The sequence below is a fragment of the Cupressus sempervirens genome, chromosome 3 (assembly GCF_028749045.1).
Source record: "Cupressus sempervirens isolate cs-2001-9-10 chromosome 3, ASM2874904v1, whole genome shotgun sequence".
NCBI classification, from domain to species: Eukaryota; Viridiplantae; Streptophyta; class Pinopsida; order Cupressales; family Cupressaceae; genus Cupressus; species Cupressus sempervirens.
Genome location: NC_143120.1, coordinates 552,705,006 through 552,726,349, shown reverse-complemented (window position 1 = coordinate 552,726,349; position 21,344 = coordinate 552,705,006). Strand labels below are relative to the sequence as shown.

General features: G+C 35.6%; 1 protein-coding gene across 7 annotated transcripts in view; it reads left to right on the top strand.

Annotated features, from left to right (window-relative positions):
• Positions 1-21,344, top strand: part of HDA14 (histone deacetylase 14) — a 257,848-nt gene that overhangs the window by 85,985 nt on the left and 150,519 nt on the right. For 3 of the 7 annotated variants that reach the window (XM_089820867.1, XM_089820865.1, XM_089820871.1), the window contains exons 2-3: positions 6,604-6,678; positions 19,946-20,047. In XM_089820867.1, coding sequence (XP_089676993.1) covers positions 6,604-6,678; positions 19,946-20,047 — 177 coding nt within the window. The remainder of the gene's footprint in view (positions 1-6,603; positions 6,679-19,945; positions 20,048-21,344) is intronic. The other 4 variants (XM_089820870.1, XM_089820868.1, XM_089820869.1 and 1 more) reach the window with 2 other exon arrangements.

The following is a 21,344-nucleotide window of genomic DNA, read 5'->3' as shown; positions in this document are numbered from 1 at the left end:
CGTCGGCTGATACACAATTTCTTTTCCGAAGGGACCCGTCGGCTGATATACAATTTCTACCGACGACAATCATGTGCTTCCTCTACAGTCTTAATAGCCCAAAGTGGTCTTTTCTTAGAATTTTGAGTTTCCTCAAGATTAAGATTTTGAATTTCATCTTCAATTTCTTCAATGTTTTCCCTCAAAAACTCAGATTCATGATTTTATTTAGAACTAGGTAAATGTGTGGGATCATCAGAACTAAGGGCTCTTTTGAATGCTAAATCTTCTTCAAATTTTACATCCCTACTAAGTTCAATGTTTTTCTGACCAGGTATGAAAATTCTATATGCTTTAGATGTTTCACTATACCTGACAAAAAGACCTTTTCTCCCGGAGGGTTCTAACTTAGTTCTTTTTTCTTTTGGAACATGTATGTATACTGGGCACCCAAATACCCTAAGATGACTTATATTACGTTTAACCTTAGAAAAGATTTCTTCAGGAGTTTTATCTCTAAGGTGGGAGTGAGGACTTCTGTTTGAATATAGACAGCAGTACAATAGACTTCTGCCCAAAGATAATATTCTAAATTTTGATCAAATATCATAGCTCTTGCTGGTTCTATAATTGTTCTATTCTTCCTTTCTGCTACCTTGTTTTGCCATGGGTTATAAGAAACAATATACTCCCTCTTAATTCCTGCTTCTTTACAAAAATCTTTAAACAAGTTTGAAGTATATCCCCCTCCATTATCAATCCTAAGAGTTTTAATTTGGTGTCCTGATAAGTTTTCAGTTATGGTTTTGAATTCTTTAAATTTCTTAAGGATTTCTTCTGATTCTTTACATTTTAAGATGTAAATCCAAGTTTTCCTAGAGAAGTCATCTATAAAAAGTATGTAGTACTAGAATCCTCCAAGAGAAGGAACAAACATAGGTCCACATAAATCTGAGTGAACTAATTCCAAAACATTGTTAGTTTTTCTAGTGCTATCATGAAATGGGCTTTTGGTGTTCTTACCTAGAGTGCATCCTTTGGATATGCTTGAATGATCTTTATTCAACTTAGGTAAACCAGTAACCATCTTCTCTATAGTTGATAAGGCTTTGAAATTTAGATGTCCTAACCTTCTGTGCCATATTTCATTTATATCAGCAACTTCGTGAATTAAGGCTTGAATAGGTTGACTAGGTTCTGTGTTTAATTCATACAAGACTCCCTTTCTTTGACGAATCAACTTTTATTTCTTAAATGAAGAGTTCTTAGACCAGGTCATTACTTAACTGTCCATGAATGCAACATTATGTCCATCATCTTCAAGTGTTGTAACAGAGATTAGATTCCTCTTTATTCTTGGTACATAGAGTACTCTTTTGAGATGTACAGAAACACCTGACTTCAGTTTCAAGGTGCAATCCCTAATTCCTTTGACTGAATGAGAGGAATTATCACTGATGGTAACTTCGCCATCAACTTTTTTTGATATTGAATTTAGTACTTCTTTGTATCTTGTAATGTGTCGAGATGATCCACTATCATTTACCCATGCTTTGCTTGATACTTCATTTGATAGTGCAGAATTAAAAAATACACGATTCTCAGGATCATAGTTTTCTTCTTTCCTGGTAATGTTTGTACAGTTTACTTGCTGATTTATATTCTCAGGGCAATTAGATCTATAGTGTTCAAATTTTTCACATTTGAAGCATTTTATTTTGGATAAATCTTTCTTAGGCTTGTGATTTCTTTTATTACCCTTCTTCTTGAAGTGCTTCTTCTTACCTTTATAGGAATTTGTGTTGAGAGCATAAAGTTCTTCATCTTCAGTTTTCAAGTTTCCTCCTTTCTCAAGTTTCTTGGATTCTTCTTGAAGGCAATCTCCTTTAAGTCTATTGAAGTCTGGAAGATTGTCTCTAGCACTTACTTCTTGTGAGAATGTTTCCCATGGATCCAGTAACCCATCTATAGCCATAAGTGTTAGCTCTTTGTCTTCAATTATGGTACATATGCTTACAAGTTCATCTCTTAGGCTAGCCATCGTTAGGAAGTATGAATTCATAGATTCTCGCTTCTTTATTTGTATATGATTTAGTTGCCTTTTTAGTGCAAGGGTTCTAGTCACATTATTCACCTCATATGCATTTAATAATGCATTCATCATATTAAATGTTGTTTGATGTTTCATTAGCATAGGTACTATTTCATTATTAACCCCATCTAATATGATTTGCATGGCTTTCCTGTTTCCTTTAATTCAGATAGTTTAATTAGGATCAGCATCAAGTCGCTTGGATTCTTTATCAACAAACTATATTACATAATTGGCTTCAAGAATCATCATAATTTTGAATTTCCAAGCAACAAAGTGTTCTCTTCCATCAAACCTATCGTCGGGTCTGATTGTGCTTGCCATTGAAGGTAGAAGGAGTTGCTAGATACTTTAAATCTGATTGTCAATTTGCAGAGCCAAGGTTCAACTACTAGAGCTCTGATGCCATGTAAAGTTTCTGCAAATTCTGCTATAAATTGGATTGAGATAATACCTTTCTTTATTGCTGAAGATGGTCTTAAATGTACAGACCTGTATATGACTTGTGACTAATAATATAATAATTATTCTGGAAATATTGTTATCCCTGCAATAAATCGTATAAGGCAGTAATGTAGAGGAGTAGACTTAATTGTATCTTGTGTGTCCTCTATCCTCATTCTTACCTCATCTTTATATTACACTCAAGAGGCATGTCCTTAGAAAGGACATGACTCCTCCCAAGTCGGCCCAATATAAAGTAGGGATTATGTTGTGAATATCAGTGTCTTCAAGGAAATATAATTAGTTAGTAAAGATACTAACTAAAACTATGCAAAAGAACATTATCATATCTTCCCAAGATAGACGCCGATTAGGTTAGATTATATAAGAGGCCAATCCTTTCATAAGGAACTTCATGCTTTATTAGATCTTGAGTGATCTACAATCAGACCAGTATTATTATCAAAGTTATAGAATTAGCATAATATACACTTGAAGCTAGAAACAATCTATTTCAAAGAAAACAAACTTACATAAATTTAAATCTATAGTTTAAAACAACCAAACCAATATCTTAAAAAACAGATTTGATATCTAAACTAATTATGAATGAATGAAAAAAACTCGGATAAAAAATAAAGGGAGGAATATATTCCTTATCCAAATTTAATAATTTATATTTCTAAACTATCCTCTTAAAACTAACAAACAAAAGACATTTATAAATTCATTCTTAACTTTTCTTACTACTACCGACTTACTAACTTATTAATGTTAACTATTAGAAAGATTGACTTACAATAGATGTGAATCATAGAAAAGACAAGTAAAGTGTGGAATGCGGGAAACAAATGCAAACGGTACTTAATCTTCCATACTTGAATGCAAGAAAAAGTCTGCTCTTAGTACATTGCAAATAAAGGAGAGAGGTGTTAAAAAAAATGCAGAGAACATTAAATTGCTTTTTGCTTCCCTGTGGAGAAGAAAGATGAGGAGTTGAGAACAAAGGGCCTTGCCCATCTCTGTGATATATATTTTATATAGAAATAAAAATTGTCTATTATTAATCATTTTCTCTAGTGACAGCAAGTCAGACAGAAAAGATAATCTTGCATTCATTAATTAAGAGAAAGATCAAGGGAGGTAAAACTGATTGTAGCCTACAGATGCTGATTGTGGATTCATGTAAACCACTGGAGAAGAAACTATTTGTCTCATAAAATATAATGATTGTAAGGTAAGAGATAAATGGTAGTTTAATAGAGACGTAGAAAGAATGGAGAGAAATTAGGGAAGGAGACAATTTAAAACCCTTGCAAAGAATGAAAGGACTAAGCCGATGGACACCAAGATAAGTCTCTTCACTGGACTGGAATGCAGGCAGCCTTACAAGATAATCATAGAAAAGAGAAAAGCAAAGGCAAAAGAACCAATGATGAACACCAACCAATACCCAAACTTCCTTCAATCAGAAGAGCACAATTAAATGGCTCTAAAGAATCTGTTAGGCATGAAGAGTCGTGAGGATTGCCAAAATAGAAATCCAATGCATGAAACAGTTATGACAATAGAAAACAGATCCAAACATACCAAAGCCATTGTTTGTATTTGGTCTTATGCTAATAAAGCCATTGGAATTATACATAAAGAAACCTTATAAAACATTTATGTAAGATAAAAAGTGAATAATGGTAATGATGGGCATGAGAAATGTGGGCTAATCCAAGGTCTAAGAAATGAAAATCATGAATCCCAACAGATATGCATGAGAAAACTGACCTCTGAAGAATGGCGGGGGACCAAATACGAATCATAATTAAGCATATGTTGCGCTTCCACTATAGACAAAGCACATGTTTTACTTGGAGTGGGTAAGGAGGAGATGGGTATCTTACAAGGAGATGTAAAGGTATTCTGAAAACTACCCACAGAGCCCAGAGGTCTCAGTTCCCATGTTGCATCCACAAGAAGAGGGTTTGAATTCATGCATGTATGGAAAAATGCAGCTAAAAACAATTCTTTACTACCACAAATGGTGCAATCATACGAACACCATACTTCCAAAGCAAAGTCTAATTATTGAATAATTATCAGAAGACATGCAAAAGTTGAAAAGGAGAACTTACTGATAATTTTCAATCTGAAGGGATTCCACTGATTTGAAAATTAATTAGTTGATTGGAATAAAACCCAAAGCTTGTTCCTGAGTGCAATAGATCCGATTACCAAAGAAAACAATAAAATTGCAGGTTAATGCACGAAGAAAATGAATTCCCAATATAAATATCCATGAAAAGAAAAAAAACATTACTTGCAGCGACCGATACCAAAAACATATCATACAAAATGAAAGAGTAGGGAGCAAAATGTAGAGTTACCTATCTGTTGTTTACACAAATATTGCTTCCAGACATGCCTAAAGCAAGGAGGTGAATATTTAATGTTACTGACAGAGTCGGAGGAATAATCAATTTTCTAACCGCTTCATTTGCAAGGTTAGCAATGATGCTTAACAAACTAATGAATCAGATATAACGGCTGAGTTTCAACCATTATTTTTTCAATAAATAGAAGATACTTCATTACCAAAGTATGAAAGATTTGATTCCTCTCCCAAAATGTAAATGCCATAAATGAATACAAGCTTAAGTAAAGAGATGCTTCGTAGGTGGGCAATTCCACCATTTCCTTAAGGACATGAAAACCGTAGAGATTAACCATGTCTGACAAAATAATGGTTTTCTAGTAATAGTTAATGACACTAACTGGATGTTAGATGATAAGTACAAGAATTTCTAATATTGATGCTACAAATGCAATTCACATCCAAGGTTATTTATTATGACCATAACCAAAGGGAAACATAATGACCCAAGCACCTATAAATGATGTTTATAAAGATATATCCATAACATATTTTTAACATTAATTGTTGTAAACTTGTAAGATTAACATTAATACACTTAATGAATGATGTGCCTCCACAAAATAAATACATAGAATATTTAATTATCACTAAAATCATAAAATGATGATAATAATCTAGGTAATTACTTTTATATTAATTAAATATTTAGTTAATCATTATTTCATATTTACATGATAGTTATTTTTCATTAGATTACTATTTATATATATAATTCAACATTAATGAAATAAGAAAATTAATTAGATCCCAAATAATTAAACACTATCGAAACTCAAGGCAAGACAAAACATAGTAGTCAAGAAGTCATGTAAGCAAAATAACTAGTCAGGGATAATATATACAGATAAAAGCCATCTAGAGCTTGGAACATGAACTAGAGCATAGATAGAGGAAGGGTATTATGCACGAGGATTTCATGATGAATTATTGGATAGAAAATGACATGTTTTCACATGAAAAATTACTCAATACAGTGTTTTTTTTTGGTTTGGATACTACATGTCCATTGCAAGAATCAATAGATAATAATTATAAACCATCATTCCTCTCCACGAGTGATTATGGGTGCGGCATATGTGGGACATGATGCTGTACATCCAAATATTAACTAACTTGGTGTAGAATAGCAAACGATCATTGAGGAAGATAAGGTGATTAATCTCATAATGGTTACTCCCACATTAGACCTTTGCAGTTGCATAGAAAATTTGGTCAGTGCTTCCTTGACCTCGCATGATGAGCAAAGGAAACAATGGATGATTGAGCTGGAGTGCACGTCTTGAATGGCAATGTTTTGTGGAACCTCCCAACCTGGTCTACCATAGGATAGATATATATCTGATATATATTATTGGTTGATTTTAACTACATTTTATGTTCTTAGAATAATTCTTCTTAATTATTGTCATGGACTGGACTTCTGCTATTTTTTTCTGTCACTAATTTGTGGCTACTTATTTTCTTTGACAATAAATGCTATGAAGTACTAGTTGGCACATATATTCATGGAATGATGTTAGAAAGTTCTTGTAATACTTTAGTGAACATCTCTCACTTGCCTCATAAGTACAATAGAAAAAGCTGCAAGCTTTTCTGGCATAGTCTTCAGCTAGTAGAACCTTTGGTTTAATATTTCTGAAAGTTTTGTGGTTGATTGCAGGGATCACATCCTGAATGTAATTCTCGAGTGCCAGCAATCTTAGAGACTCTCCAAAACCTAGAACTGACTCCAAAGGTCAACTACATCTGTTATTTCTTTGTTTTCATAGTTTCTTGTCGCCATCATTTCTTTGCTAGAAGGTTTTAAGTTCATCTGCTATTTATGCTTTTTTATTGTGTATTGTTATTTTTCACATCTAGGATAAAAAGAAAGATGGAATTTGAATATGCATCACTTTTCTGTACTTTTGAACATCTTTTATTGTAGGGTTAGTATACTTGCATTTAAAAGGTTGGAGTTGTCAAATGTGGTTTGAGTATGATTATGCTACCAAATTCTTTCTTATCACTGTCAGGCTTGCCAAATTTCAAAATAAACCCTTAAAATTGTTTAAAATTTGAAAGAAAAATTATCCTACTATACAAAGCCATTTGAACTAGCACATTGAATTGTGGCGGATAAGGCTACATCATTGGGAACAAATCAAACAGTTGGGGTAACATATCCTGCAACAAGTTTAAAGTGGACTGCTGGATTGCCTTCAGCACCAACTTCAACTACAAGTCCATTGCAACCCTACACTTTTCTCTTTCATTTTTTTTCCTGGCTTTGATTTCCTTCATACATGTTATTAAAATATTTACATCCAATGGGAGCATATATGTTTAGAGCCCCCACACATAAGTTCCATTGGTTTTAACTTAAATCACATCTCTTGCTTCCATGTTTCTACTCTTTGACTTCATCTTTGATGAAAATACACGTCATTGCATTATGTTTAACATTTGTCAAATCGGTAGATAAAGTAATATTTAATTATGTGAAGCTCATTACAAGCCAATGACTTCGTCTACAAGTTATTGGAAGTGTCTATAGACAAGTTACTAAAAAGGAAAAAAGGTGTCCTAGTTTTAGAGTTGTCAGTTTGAACTCTAGACAAGACTTTCATTTGTTAATTTTGTGCCTTAACAAAGACTTCGCCTCTGTTATTTTCATTTGTTATATATCGAAGGGATAACTCCATTCCTAGGTCTGAAGATGAAAGTGGTGCCACCATCCTTCTATGCTGATGCTTGCACACGTGCCATGGACATCGAAGGTGAAAATAAAACCTCAAAAGGGAGAAAGCATGGAATTGACAACGAAAACACGAAAGGAGAAAGTGGGGAAGAAACCAAAACAATCCAAGCATTAAGGAGGGACATGATGCGAATGATAAAGGAGATGGCCTCTAGGAAGGGAAGTACGAAAAAAGAGGAGGAGCTTTGGTCCATGAATTGTCAGATGGAGGGACACACGAAAGCGAATTGTCCAAAGAAGGCACTCTGTGATATATGCTAGGCATTAGGACATTGCATTAAAGATTGCCCTTGTAACCTGAAGGCAAGGAGCACCCAAGTCTTCTTCATGCAAATTGAACAGGCCACATCTCTTTCTACACCTCCAAGAACCACTAACGTGGAAGCATCACCAGGAGGATACCATAACAATCGACGGGGAAGTAATAAAACTAGCAATTCTAATACACCTCGAAGTCACATCCATTACGATAGTTGGGGACACCCCATGATCCAATACAAAAGATGTAATGAATGGGGCTATTTCACTTGGGAATACCAAATCCAAGGACAAGGTGGAGGGATGCTATGCAAATGGTGTGGACCTGGCAATCATGAGGATGCCAATAGTCCTAGACAGAAAAGTATGAATGTGCTTGATATCTCGAAACCAAGGAGGGAAGTGTTGACCATTGCAAGGACTCGAGCCAGGAAACTCACTTACACAGATGCAAATACAGAGAATGAGAAATTAAGGGAGGCAAGGAGAGATATCTAGGAGGCCATGACAAATGGATGGGTGGGATCAAATGGATGGGTGAGTATCCCAAACCTACTTCTCTCAAATCAATATGAGAAACTAATATTATACAACAAATGTTAAAAGCTACTGTACTGATAAGGGTAGTAGATTTGTTAGACACTTGACCTCAATTGAGGCTGGCTATAACACAAGGAGTGATTGATAAGGAGAAACCCAAAGGAGGAGAAAAAGAGAAAGCAAAGGGAGAGAAATACAATAGCATTCTTTTCACTATAGGGGTAGGGATGATGCTTGCCATTGTAGAAATGGAAATAATGGGTTGTAAACTAACAAATACTATTGTGGACGGAGGGTTTGGTGTTAGCATCCTTCTTGAAGAAACTTGAAAAGCCTTTGGAAAACCAACCCTATAGTCGCCCACATTTCAGTTGGTAGGGGTCGATCAACACGTGATCAAACCCATTAGAACATTGGTGGGACATAAAGTTGTGATTGGCACACAATAATTCTTCTTGGACTTTGTGGTCATCGCCTTAGAAAAGAAAGGGTATGATGCTTTATTGGGGGAAAGGATGGCTGGTTATAGCCAAGGCAAATCAAAATTGGAAGAAAAATACTCTTTCCATTGAAGTAAAAGGACGGAAGCATGTGATTGACCTTTGGAACCAAACGGTGAGTCAAGAGTTGACATCAAATTCAAAGGTGGGAGGAGAAGAATGAGACAAAGGTGAAGGAATGAACCTCATGAAGAAGGCATATTACGGCTAGAGAATTGCTTTGAAGATGAAACGAGTTCCCTCAACGGGTTGTTTCATTGGCAAATGGGAGATTACGAGGTCCTCCAACTCGAATGTAACATGTTGCAAGTTCAAGAAATAGAACTTGAGGAAGAGTATCCGGAACACTACGGGAAATACAAAGAAGGTACGGCCAAACTAGATGACACTATAACACACAAATTTGAGGACAAAAATAAGATTCAAAGAATCTAAACTGAAAAGAATGAATCTAGGGGAGGAAGATCATCTCAAGGAAATTCTTGTTAGCGATGACTGGGACCCAGTGTTAAAAGCAACAACCTTAGGAATTTTTCTTGAGTACAAGGACGTGTTCGCATAGACATAAAAACTTGAAGTGAGTACTACTAGAATTATGCTTCCATCAAATGCTCCTCATACCAGGAGCTGGTGTAATGTGCCTTAGTCGGCTAACCTAGATAAATAGGACAATTATCAATTTCTAATTACTTATTTTCCCATTCGGTTTGAGTAAAAACCCAATCAAGATAATTATGCAAAGATATCAGTTGTTATTTCCTAAATATGTGTATAGCAGTTTCTAATGTTCAATGATTTAAGATGCTATGGTGTTATTATTTTATCATAGGCCTGACAAACTAATGTTTTTGACTAATATATTATATCTTGTGCAAATCAATAAGTATTAGTAATTGGACTGCTATGTCTGTAATGATTACTTTGTAATGTCCCCTCTTTAGTTCGACATGACATTGATCATGGATTTTGCCTATTCCAGACTCTCGTAGGCAAATGGTGTGGAGAGAGAGTCAATTCTGCGGATCAGATGGTCATATCTTGCTCTTGAAGAAGTGTTAAGAGGTTATATTTTATTATTATGTGTTATTGGGGCCTACATGTTATAATTTTAAGTTGAGTTGCACTTTTTATTTTATAAAATTACTTTATTATAAAAAGTGCATTATAATGAGATTTTATAAAGGATGTTTCTAGAAGTTCTAGAAAAAGTGCATTATAATGAGATTTTATAAAGGATGTTTCTAGAAGTTCTAGCAACTTCTTAGAAAAGTGAATAAATAGAGGGCTGGGCCTCTCATTTTGGACATGCTTGGATTTGAGATTTCTTCTACTTCTTCCATTGTGGAGCAAATTTGTAGTCTCTTGGGTCTGCAAATTATTATTTGATCTTTGGGAACGAATCACTCCCTTGGATTGGCGACTTTGAGGGTGTGAAATATCACCTGAATTGTTGCATTTGAGGAGTTGGTAATTCAGCCATCTCATTTGGACTTCATTGAGATTCAGTTATAAGGGTTTACTTTGGTTGGAATAAGGGTTTCAGTTGGAATAAATAATTATTTCCAGTCATTAATAACTGTTGTAAAAGTTTCGTCATTTGCATTCCAAATCTGAACTGGGTTATTGTTCATGTCATAACATTGCATTGTCAAGAGCTTGATGTATTAGAAGTGCATAGTTGTGACAGTCTCTCATTGTAATCAGTTCTATTTGCTGTCATAAAATCAGAATTGCATTGGACTTCATATTTGAGTTTCATATTGTCATCTATCTCTTAGATTGGTAGTGTTATAATCTGGAATTGTTGTTCATACATTATTGGCATCATATATTGAGGTTTCGTTGTACAACAATTAGTAATATTGCAGCCTTATTCGGTTACATGCCAACTGTTTGACAAAATTCCTAAGTAACAGTTTGAGGGTTTCAGTGGCCTTTATAGTAAGGGTCATTACATACTTAAATGGAGATGAATAATGTTTTCACTTATATGATGGACATTAGAATTGATTTATAATTCTTTTCCTAGTCTTCGAGAAATCATATTGTTTGATTTGTAATCTTCATATGTGTATCTACATTCCTACACGACTTGGTTGTTGGTGCTATCTGACCTGGCCGCTGGTGTTTGTTTGTTGTTTGTGTATTTATAATGCCGTTACTATCTCCCGATTGGATAAACCTCCGGTTCAATCCCCAATATGAAAGGTGTTCGTTATCTGTATGATGCCGCTCACTATAAATAATATCTTTCGCTTTTTTTTCTCCAAGGAAAATCTCTGTTGCATCTGGTGTTTATCTACTCTCCCGTGTTCTCTTTGTCCTTGTTCACCTTCTTATTTTTATATTGCTTATGCCGAATGGGTGTATCCTAGGGCTTGTCTATAAGAGTTTGTGGTTCTTTGGTTAGCAATAATTTGTTTCTTTAATTATCCTGTATACGTAATCCCATTTTTTGTATTGGGATTCCCATGAATTATATGCCGTAATGATATTATTTTGATAGTGTATACAATAGAATGAGTATATTATATATCTTAGAATTGGTGTGCATATATTTCTATCATGTATATTAGTATTAAATATTAAATGTAAGCTTAATATTGATCAACATGATTAGTTGTGTCTTATGTATAATGAATATGTATTAACTCTTTAGTATAAATTTATCAATTAAATAATCTATGCATAGGTATATATTACTTTATATCCCATTAATAGTTTAATTATATTGTATCACATATTCTCTCTTTTTTGTATTATTACTTAATTAATAAAGTTTTATTATGATATTATTTATTTAATCTTATATTTAAAATCCATTATTATTAAAAGTCCATCTCGGAAATGGGAACATTACAGCTAGATTGGTGTGTAAAAGACCCTACTAAATGAATAGAAACTATGCAACTAAGGTACAAGAGGAGATCACTAAGATGTTGGATGCCCTATAGTCATATCCCTGGAAAATGAAGGTAATTAGTTTGAATGCAATGACTGTGAAAGATCCCTTTTCAATTCCGTTTATTGATACCGATCTAGAAGAAGTGGCAAGCCATGAAATGTGCTCCTTTATGTACGGGTTTTTAGGGTATAATTAGATCAGCATAGCTAAAGAAGACAAGTTGAAAACCATGTTTGCAGTGCGAGATGGTGTATATGCATACAAGTGGATGTCGTTTGGAGTCTGTAACGTGTTAGCAACCTTTTAAAGGATTATATTCCAAATCTTTGATGGGATGTCTGCGGGCAACTTCAAAGCTTTTTTAGATGACTAGTCAATCTATAGTGGAAAGGAACAACATTTGAAAGCCCTCGGGGAGTGCATGGAAAGATGTTGACGAGCATGATTGGCTCTAAATCCAAAGAAATGTCGGTTTATGGTTCCTCAGGGTAGACTCCTTGGCCACATAGTGTGCAAGGAAAGACAAAACAAACCCAGATAAGATCAATCTGATCATCCATAAGGCTCTAGGCCTACAAAATATAAGGGGCATCAAATTATTCTTGGGACATGTTAGATACTACAAAAGATTCATAAAGGTTTTTTGAAGGTGTCCTTACCATTGGAGAAGTTAACCAAGAAAGTAGAACCATTCACTTGGCAAAAGGAGCAAGAGGCTTTCTAGGAGCTGAAGTCAACAGTGGTAGGAGCGCACATCTTGGTATACCCGGATTAGAGTAAAGAATTTCATGTCCACTAGCCCAGACATGTCGGGAGGGATTGGACCATACAGTGTACTTTGCAAGTGGACTACTATTAAAGGTGGAACAAAACTATAGCACAATGAAAAGAGATGTACCAAATATGGTTTATGTTGTCCAAAAATTTAGACACTATTTATTAGCCACACCATTCACATTTTTTGTTGATCATCAAGCTTTGATGTACTTGGTAAACAAGCCTATTATACAAGGAAGTGTAAGTAGGTGGCTAATCCTCCTCCAGGAGTTTACTTTTAAAATCCTAGTACGTCCTAAAAGGAACCAATTTGATTGTAGATCAATTGTCTCAGATACGGTAAGGAGAACCTGTAGAGGAGGGAGTGAATGAGGATTTTATGGACACACATTTGTTTCAGATTGCAGTATTACCTCACTGGTATAAAGGAATTGGCCAATATTTATCAACTACTTTTCTGAGAGACGTGGGTTAGTGAAAGGAGGAGGATTGCTTTGAAGAGTAAGACATTTCAACTTATTAATGGATTATTGTACAAGTTGGGGCCGAATGAGGTGCTACGAAGATGCTTAATGGAGGAGCAGATTCTATGAGTACTCAGGGAATCCTATGAAGGAATTGCAAGAGGCCGTATGGGACTTGATGCTACAACATGCAAGGTGTTATTAGTTGGGCTATGGTGGCCTACTTTACATACAGATGCCTCTTTTTCCATCACAACCACAAGATTTTTTTGAAAGACGAGGATTGGATTTTGTAGGACCCTTGAAGGCAAACAACATGCACAGATGCAAATATGTAATAGTGGCTACAAAATATCTACCAAAATGGGCAGAAGCAAGTTCTCTTCCTGACAACACAACATTAAGTACGACCAGATGCAGTTAGGAACAAATAGTAACCTAGTTTGGTATACCACTTCAAATAATGAGTGACAGATTCAAATCAAGTGATCTGAACTATGACAATTGAGTTCAAGATCTTCCATACAATTTCCAATCCATACTATCGTCAAGCTAATGGTTAGGCTGAGGCCACAAATAAAGTTTTGGTATCCATTCTCTACAAGACATGTAGATTAGAATAGGATGATAGGGAGGAGAGGATGGTGTTATGGGTATACTGGACGACTTATAAAGAAACAACTGGGCAAAATCCATTCCAACTAATGTACGGGAAGAGGCTGTAATACTTGTAGAATACACAGCTCCAAGCCTGAGGGTGGTAGTTGAGCATAATCTAGGGGACACAAAAAGCTTGAGGGAGAGGCTCAACACTTTATTAACACTGGATGAGAGAAGGATGATGACGCAATGGGCTACCGAGGTAGCACAAAATAGAAGGAAATTCTGGCATGACAAGCGAGAATGAATTTTCAACTGGGACAACTAGTACTTAAATATAATGGCAAGAATAAACTATGACTAGGAAAATTAAGACGCGCTGGCTAGGATGATACAAAATAAGAGAAGTTGGATTGAATAGAGCAATAAAATTATCCACTCTAGACAATAATCTCTTGAAAGACCTGGTAAATGGATCAAAGTTGAACATTTATAAAGAGAGAAAAGAGAATTTTCATGTTAATTCACTTGAAGTAAAAGAGGGACAAAAAAAGACACTTGTGCAAAGAGGGGGAAAGTTGCTTGGAAGAAATGAAGGAAAAAATGGGAAAAAAAACAAAGGCAAAAAGAAAAAACATAAAACAAAATTGAATAATTTGGAAACAACAAATGTAGAAAGATAAATGTGAAGCTTATAAATTCAGCGTAGAATACACAGAAGACATCGTACGCACAGAGGAGAAGAGTGTAGAAGATGCGAAGAGGAAAAGTGTTGTACACACAAGAAGAAAGACCAGCATCCGGGAAGCAAATAAAGAGTTGGTGCGGTGTACGATGAGTAGTCTACAAGAGCAAGAACAAGTCATCATACAACGTACAAACTTACAACAATCAACTGATGACAAGAGGACAAGATTGCATCACCGGATGGAGGCAACTGAATAGGGAGAAGAGAAGGGCACCATGCGACATATAACCGTACGATGTATGGATGACAAAAGGAGAAGCAAGTGATATTGTGCGATAGGAGTATCATACAAAACGAAAGACCGGAAGGAAAAAACAAAGCAACCGTATGGAGGGAAAGTGATTATACGGCTTCAAGCGTAATGAAGTTGGAGAAAAATTCATGCAAAAAGAGGAAATGCGATAGTACAAGGGCGCATAGAGTGTAATTATTGGCAGGAAAAGGGAACAACTGAAATGGAGAATAGGGTATTAAATTATCCTACTAGAATGGTGAAAACTAGTATGGGCAATCATAGCAAGGGCGCAATTACAAGCTGTGAAAAGGACAAGAGGTTGAAGGTAAAACATATGGCTTCTTCCAAGAAGAAAAGAAAGGGAAAAGAAAATAAATGGACTATAGCGACAAATATTACATTTGCAACGGTTTTTGGAGGCAAATGCTGAGTTTGGTGGGAAAATGGTGAAGAACCTATGTAATGAAGGAGGCATTAGAGAAAGTAGAGGTAGATAAAATTATTTTTATGCCAATGTTTGATTTGAAGGAATTTGAGCTTGTACTTACAACAATGATTGTTGGGTATGATAAGAAAGGGCACAAGTTTGTCATTTAGTACTTTCAACAAAGTATCGAAATCTCTTATTCTGCAAAGGAAGTGAGCATGGTATTTGGGGTTCCCAACCGAGGGAAAGAACCAACAAATCCCCCAACTAAAATGACAATAGAAGAAGAAAAGAAATGGCTTGGATTAATGTGCAAGGATGACCTTACGGATAAAGAGTGGGAGAGCATTCTGGGTAAAAGCAATAGTCGGGGTTTGAAAAAAAACTTTCATAGCTAATGTAGAATAGAGATGTATTGTGGATTTGATCAAAAGTAAGCTCATAGGAGGGAGTTGAACCTCTGATATGGCCTTATGGATGTTGCCCTTGGTGAATGAAGTGAATATGGGGAGGGTGTATAATTGGGCTCAACTCTTCTCAAAATGATTGAAGGATTTTTTGGAGCTAAGGACCTTCTACATGCCTCATCATGCCATAGCCATGTTTTTGGAAGGGATCTGCACACAGGTTGCCCCAAAGCATTGGAAAACATTTTTCCCTACACAAAGTGGTGCCCGTCCGGCTTGCAATGACATATTGGCTGCACATGAACACATTCGAAGGAGGAAGTGGTGAACCACGGAACAAAAAGGGTAAGATAGAAAGTTTCCATTCGGACACAGAGCATAGAGGAAGAAGGAAGTTCAGATGATGAAGGAGCAACAAAGGAAGATACAAGTACAAAAGACTCATCTTCAAGTTCCCACGAAAATGAGTTTCGATTGCTAGATAATACTTTCCAAGGAACGTGTAGAAAAGTTACATTTCTACCAATTGAAGGACCTTTGCCAGGAGCCATAACGCAATAGGCTGAAATTCAAAGTGAGAAACAAGTTCAACACGTAGAAGTAAGAAAAGACACCTGTTCGATGATGGAAGTGCCTGAAGTCTGTATGACCGTGATACAAGAGGATGTATAGGAAACATACCAACCTAAAGTGGTAAATTGATATTGATTCCAGTGGCAATGATTGGCTTTAAATAGTATTTGCAAAACAGGGATATCAAGGAGTACTTGACTAAGTTGTAGAACTTATTAGTGGAACATGCTACTTAGCAAAGAGAGCGGATTCTATAACATTCAGATTTGCATTTGATTGAGGCTAAGCAATCTTTGGGAAGGAGTATTCTAATGTCCACCTCTTGCACCTATTCAGTTTGGGTTTTCCTTTGCCTATTCCTGGGTTCCCATAGGTTTGGTGGAGTTGGTTAGGGGATTCATTGTGTTGTCGAGACCTCTACCAAGTCATTTGAGTGCGTACTAACAAAGATTTTAGTTTTAGCATATGGCTATTTTTACATACAATTTTGGGCACTTGGTCGTAGTGTCTTTTTTGTCTTAGTTAAGAAAGAGCTGTTTTCAAAATCAGTTTCTTGGTGAGTTCTAAGGTGGGATTTATATTATTTATTTGATTTTACTTAAGTGTTCTAAATTTTACTCTATAACTTAAGTGAAAAATGCAAGTGTTCATGAAAAGTCCCTAGGATGCTATGCCTAGGGAAGAGGCATATAAATTATGTCTTACAAGTTTATTTTATATCCCAAAAGGGGGATGCCAAGGAGAGAGACTGTTTAATATTTTTAAAATCTGAAAAGTGAGGGAAATGAGATTCATTTGCAGAGTGTTGCCTTAATTCTTCCCTCCACATCATAAATATGAGTTTCAAACTCTCATTTGCATTACTGATTTGTCAACATAAAGATCTTCTGTTGCATTGAGCTCCGAGATTTCTGTTGCTGGTCAAGGACGAAACCCCTCTGCAATGTTGCTGCTTTCAGCAGTGAAATATTTTCCCTAGCTTGTTGGCGTGATAAACTTCAACTCTATAGTGAATTTGGCTTGTGTTGTAGATATGGATTTGGTTTTCTGATATGGGTAATTTAGCTTTTGGTGTTGTGTGTTTCTTTGGAGAGCACTGTTCGAATCTTGTGGTATCTGGATGCTTTTCCAGTGAGCTGATCGTAATTTTCAAGTATTTAGGGAATCACATTTTATCTTCTATTTCACTGGGTGAAAGTTATATTGTTCTGTGTTCATTACAATCTTCCAAGGTTGTGTGATAGAGAATGATACACAAATTTATAGCTTGTGGGCCTGATTTTATTTTACAAATCAGCTCTAGGAGGGCTGTATAATGCCTTTTCTTATCGCACAGATGATTAAGGAGGTCATATCTTCCATTTAGTGCTGCAAAGAACTGATCATCGTTGATGCCCGGGAGTTTTGAAGATGGGTTTATAGAGTTTTTGGGTAGAAGGTGAACAAAACATCTTAAGTAATTTTACTTCAAAGTCACCCCCATGTTTCCAGCACTTGGTATTTGACTCAGAAAAATTCTGAGTGTTATTTCAGTCCTTGGGAGAGTTGGAGTTCTCTGTGTCAGATTAATTTTCTGTGGTATCATCTTTAGAGAAGGTCAACATGGAAGGAAGGAACCATACTTGTTTGGCATTGTTTGCATGTCTGAAATTATTATGACAATCTGATTTTAGTTTATATGCTTAATGCTTGATTTGTAACGATTAAATTTGTGGTTTAATGCAAATGAAAGTAATACTCTTTCGATGCAGTGTATTCAATCTATGCATCAAAACATGGTGAATGAATCTTGAAAACAAACAATCAACAAACAACACACATTGGTTCCAAACTTGCATTACTGTGAAAAACTCTGGGCTGTTTATCACATTATATTATATTTTTATTTGTTTTCTTTCTTCTTTACTAGTGTGCATAAGTAAGAAAGCTATAAATTAAAATTTGTTTGCAGCTATTATATAGTTCTTAAAATGTCATATTGTTGTTGGGTGATTTTAATATTACAAAGAGAACTTGGAGAAGAAACATAAAAAAAGAATATTGTTTCTATTTCTCTTTCCCATTTGAAATCCATTTTAGTCTTGAGATAAGATAAGATAAATTTATTAATGTCCAACAAGAAGCCAACAAAAGGGGCCTAAGGGATTGCTAGAAACAGAGCAGCAACCCATCAAACAGCGGGAGCACCAAACGGGGTTTGAAAAAAGATAGAACAACAAACAAAGAACCAAAGGAAGAGGAAGCAAGCAAGAAAAACCTAATGACCCAACAAACTAGTTGCTCCAATCAATCGGGAAAAAGTCTGGAATCGATGGATACATTGTAGGATAGGAAATCCCAAGACACCTCTAATGGCCACTGGAAGTCCTAGAAGAAGAAGAAAGCCACTATTGTGTGGAGGATCTACGTGATCTCACAACCCTAGGAGATCTTGAAGAATGGTTAAGCATCTACTTGGTGCCCTGCATGGAGGCAACCACCATAAATAAGGAGGTGATGAGTTGAACAAATGCGAATTTTGGGGAGAATGCACTAAAGGCTGTGGTCTCTGAGTTTCTGTGTCTCCTGAAGATAAAGTGAAAGGCATCTCTGATTAATATAAGTGAAGAAAGTTGGGAGAGACTGGGCCTCTCTTAATAAGTAGTAGAACCTCCCTTTGATCTCGTACTAAATGGGGTAGCGAAAAACAAAGCAAGTTTCCATCTCAGCCTCCCTGAAATCAAAAAGCTTGAAAATCATATCCTCCCTAGCCAAATGGTGGTTAATCTAGATGCAGAGACTGTGGAATTTCACATTGAAAGAACCGAGAGAGATATGGAGAGCATGGGACCAAGGGAAAGATGCGAGGGGCACAGAATGATCTCGTCTTGCACCTGGAGGAAGTACTCCACAAAAAGCCATCTTAGGATGAAGCCCAATGGGGGAGCAGATCCAAGTAGTGTGAATGTACTATCAGTAGATGTCCAAATTGATAGGCTTTTACAGCTCTTGCTGGGATGACAAAAGATGAGATGGGGCATCTAGAGAGTACTGGAAGGGGGAAGGTGGTCAATATCAATCTCGATAGGTCGCAAAAGAGATGAAGCTTGACCGAACCAACAATAGGCATGACTAGTGGGGTTTGAGCATGCAATAGCCTCCAAAGAACAATAGGCTAGGTAAGAATATCTGTGATGTCCCTTTGTAGAGTCTGTGAAGCCTTGTAGACGGTGTAACAACCATGCCGGATAAAAAGTAGTGCCAAGTCTAAAAGGATGGGCCCCAAACTTGGCAAGAACAATACTGTGTAGGGTAGACTGTCTACATCTGATAATCCATCTTTGGAAAAGAGTTTGGACCCACTCCACTGAAGCCTAATCTGAGTCAAGTAAAGACAACCCCCAAACAATAGAACCATATAGCACAGTTGGCCTAATCAAAGTGTCCATAAGAGTCAGCCTAGATCCCATGTTTTGGAAATGATGTCTGAAGCACTGTCTCTCAACAAGGGCCAAAGAGCCATAGCCCTTGTTGATAGATTGTTAGAACAAATTCCATCATTGATAGGCCCTACATTTAAATAAATGGAAATTGTCTGTCCAGTCCAATTACATAAACAATAATATATAATTGATTCTCATTGTAGACCGTGTATTTATAATTAAATGCTTTATTTCATCCTCTAATGTTGAAGACGTAATTACTTTTTTTTTTCATTCTTTTTCTTACTTTCTGTCACCTTTGAGATTCTTTTTGTTTTGTTCATATATTTTTTAATTTAGTTTTCACAATTTTGTCAAACTGATGATTAGTTTCTCATTGAAATTTTTTTTATTTTCAAATTTATAGTTTCTTTCCAAGGAGGTTGTTCAAATCCAAAATTTCAAATCTGCTTCTAGGGATGATATCATGGGTGTTCACTCTGTCACATACGTAAGGGGCTTGGAAAAGGTAAGTTCTTCCGCCTTTCTAGTGTATTGATCAATGATACCTATCATAAACCATACACAATGAATATTTTCACTGTATAATTTGTTGTGGAAAATGACCACAATAATTCCTCCTTTCTAGTGTATTGAATAATGATACCTATCATAGACCATATACAATGAGTATTTTCACTATATAATTTGTTGTTGAAAATGACCACAATTGTTTTAATTTTTCCAATATATTAATACAGTTTTTTTTTTTTTTTTGAATTTTAGACTCGAGCTAAGTCTTTATGACTAGTTATTTTACGTTTAACTAGCATCTGGCATTTTTGATATTTTAAATTTACAACTTCTTCTCTTTTGCTCTGTATGGTCAGCTAACTTTATGCTAAAGGTTTATGTCACCACTTACTTTTATTATGAGGGTGCCAATTTTTTGGTATTACAATGAAATTTATATGCATATGCAGCTATACAATGCCTCTCCTTTTCCTTGGCTTATACAGTTTAATGTTCCCTGGTGGTTGAGCTTTAAGTCCAAAGAGAACTTGTATTTATCTCTATTATCCTAGGACAAGTTGCCTTGAAATATTTCTGATGCATAAAATTCCCTTTTGATGCCAGTGTTCTTGGGGTTAATGCGGCACTTCAGGGATGGACAGGGATATAATGTCTCTCACTATCTGCCAATTTTTGGAGATGTCATCAGGACATCTATTTGAAGATGTTTCCCTTTTTCAGGGAGCCTCTGGAGATAACCTGGTCCCCCCACCATTCCTATCGTGTCCCATGGATGGCATGAGATGGCATGAGATCCTTGTGTCTGCTGATTTGAAGCCTGTAAAAAATAAATTATAAAAGCCTCTTCACCCCCTTTTTTAAGGCTTTGTTATTTTTCTCACAATTTTCTTGTTAAAGATGTTGGCACTGCATGTTTTCTTAGCGTCATATTATATAATGACTATGTAGTAGTGTAGATAATGATATGTATGGATGTAACTTTTATAATAATGTCACCTTTATACTAAGATAATATAATTTAAATTACACTTAGCTATTTTAGGTTTATAATTTTTTATAAAAGAGATATTTTCTCCCTTTATTTTATTAGCAAGTGTTTCTCAGTTCCTTTGTGTGTTTCGATTTGTTATATGCTATCAGAGCTAGGAAAATGGATAGATTTCAAAATGAAACATAGACCCTACACTGGTGTTCCTATGACTATGTAGTAGTGTAGATAATGATATGTATGGATGTAACTTTTATAATAATGTCACCTTTATACTAAGATAATATAATTTAAATTACACTTA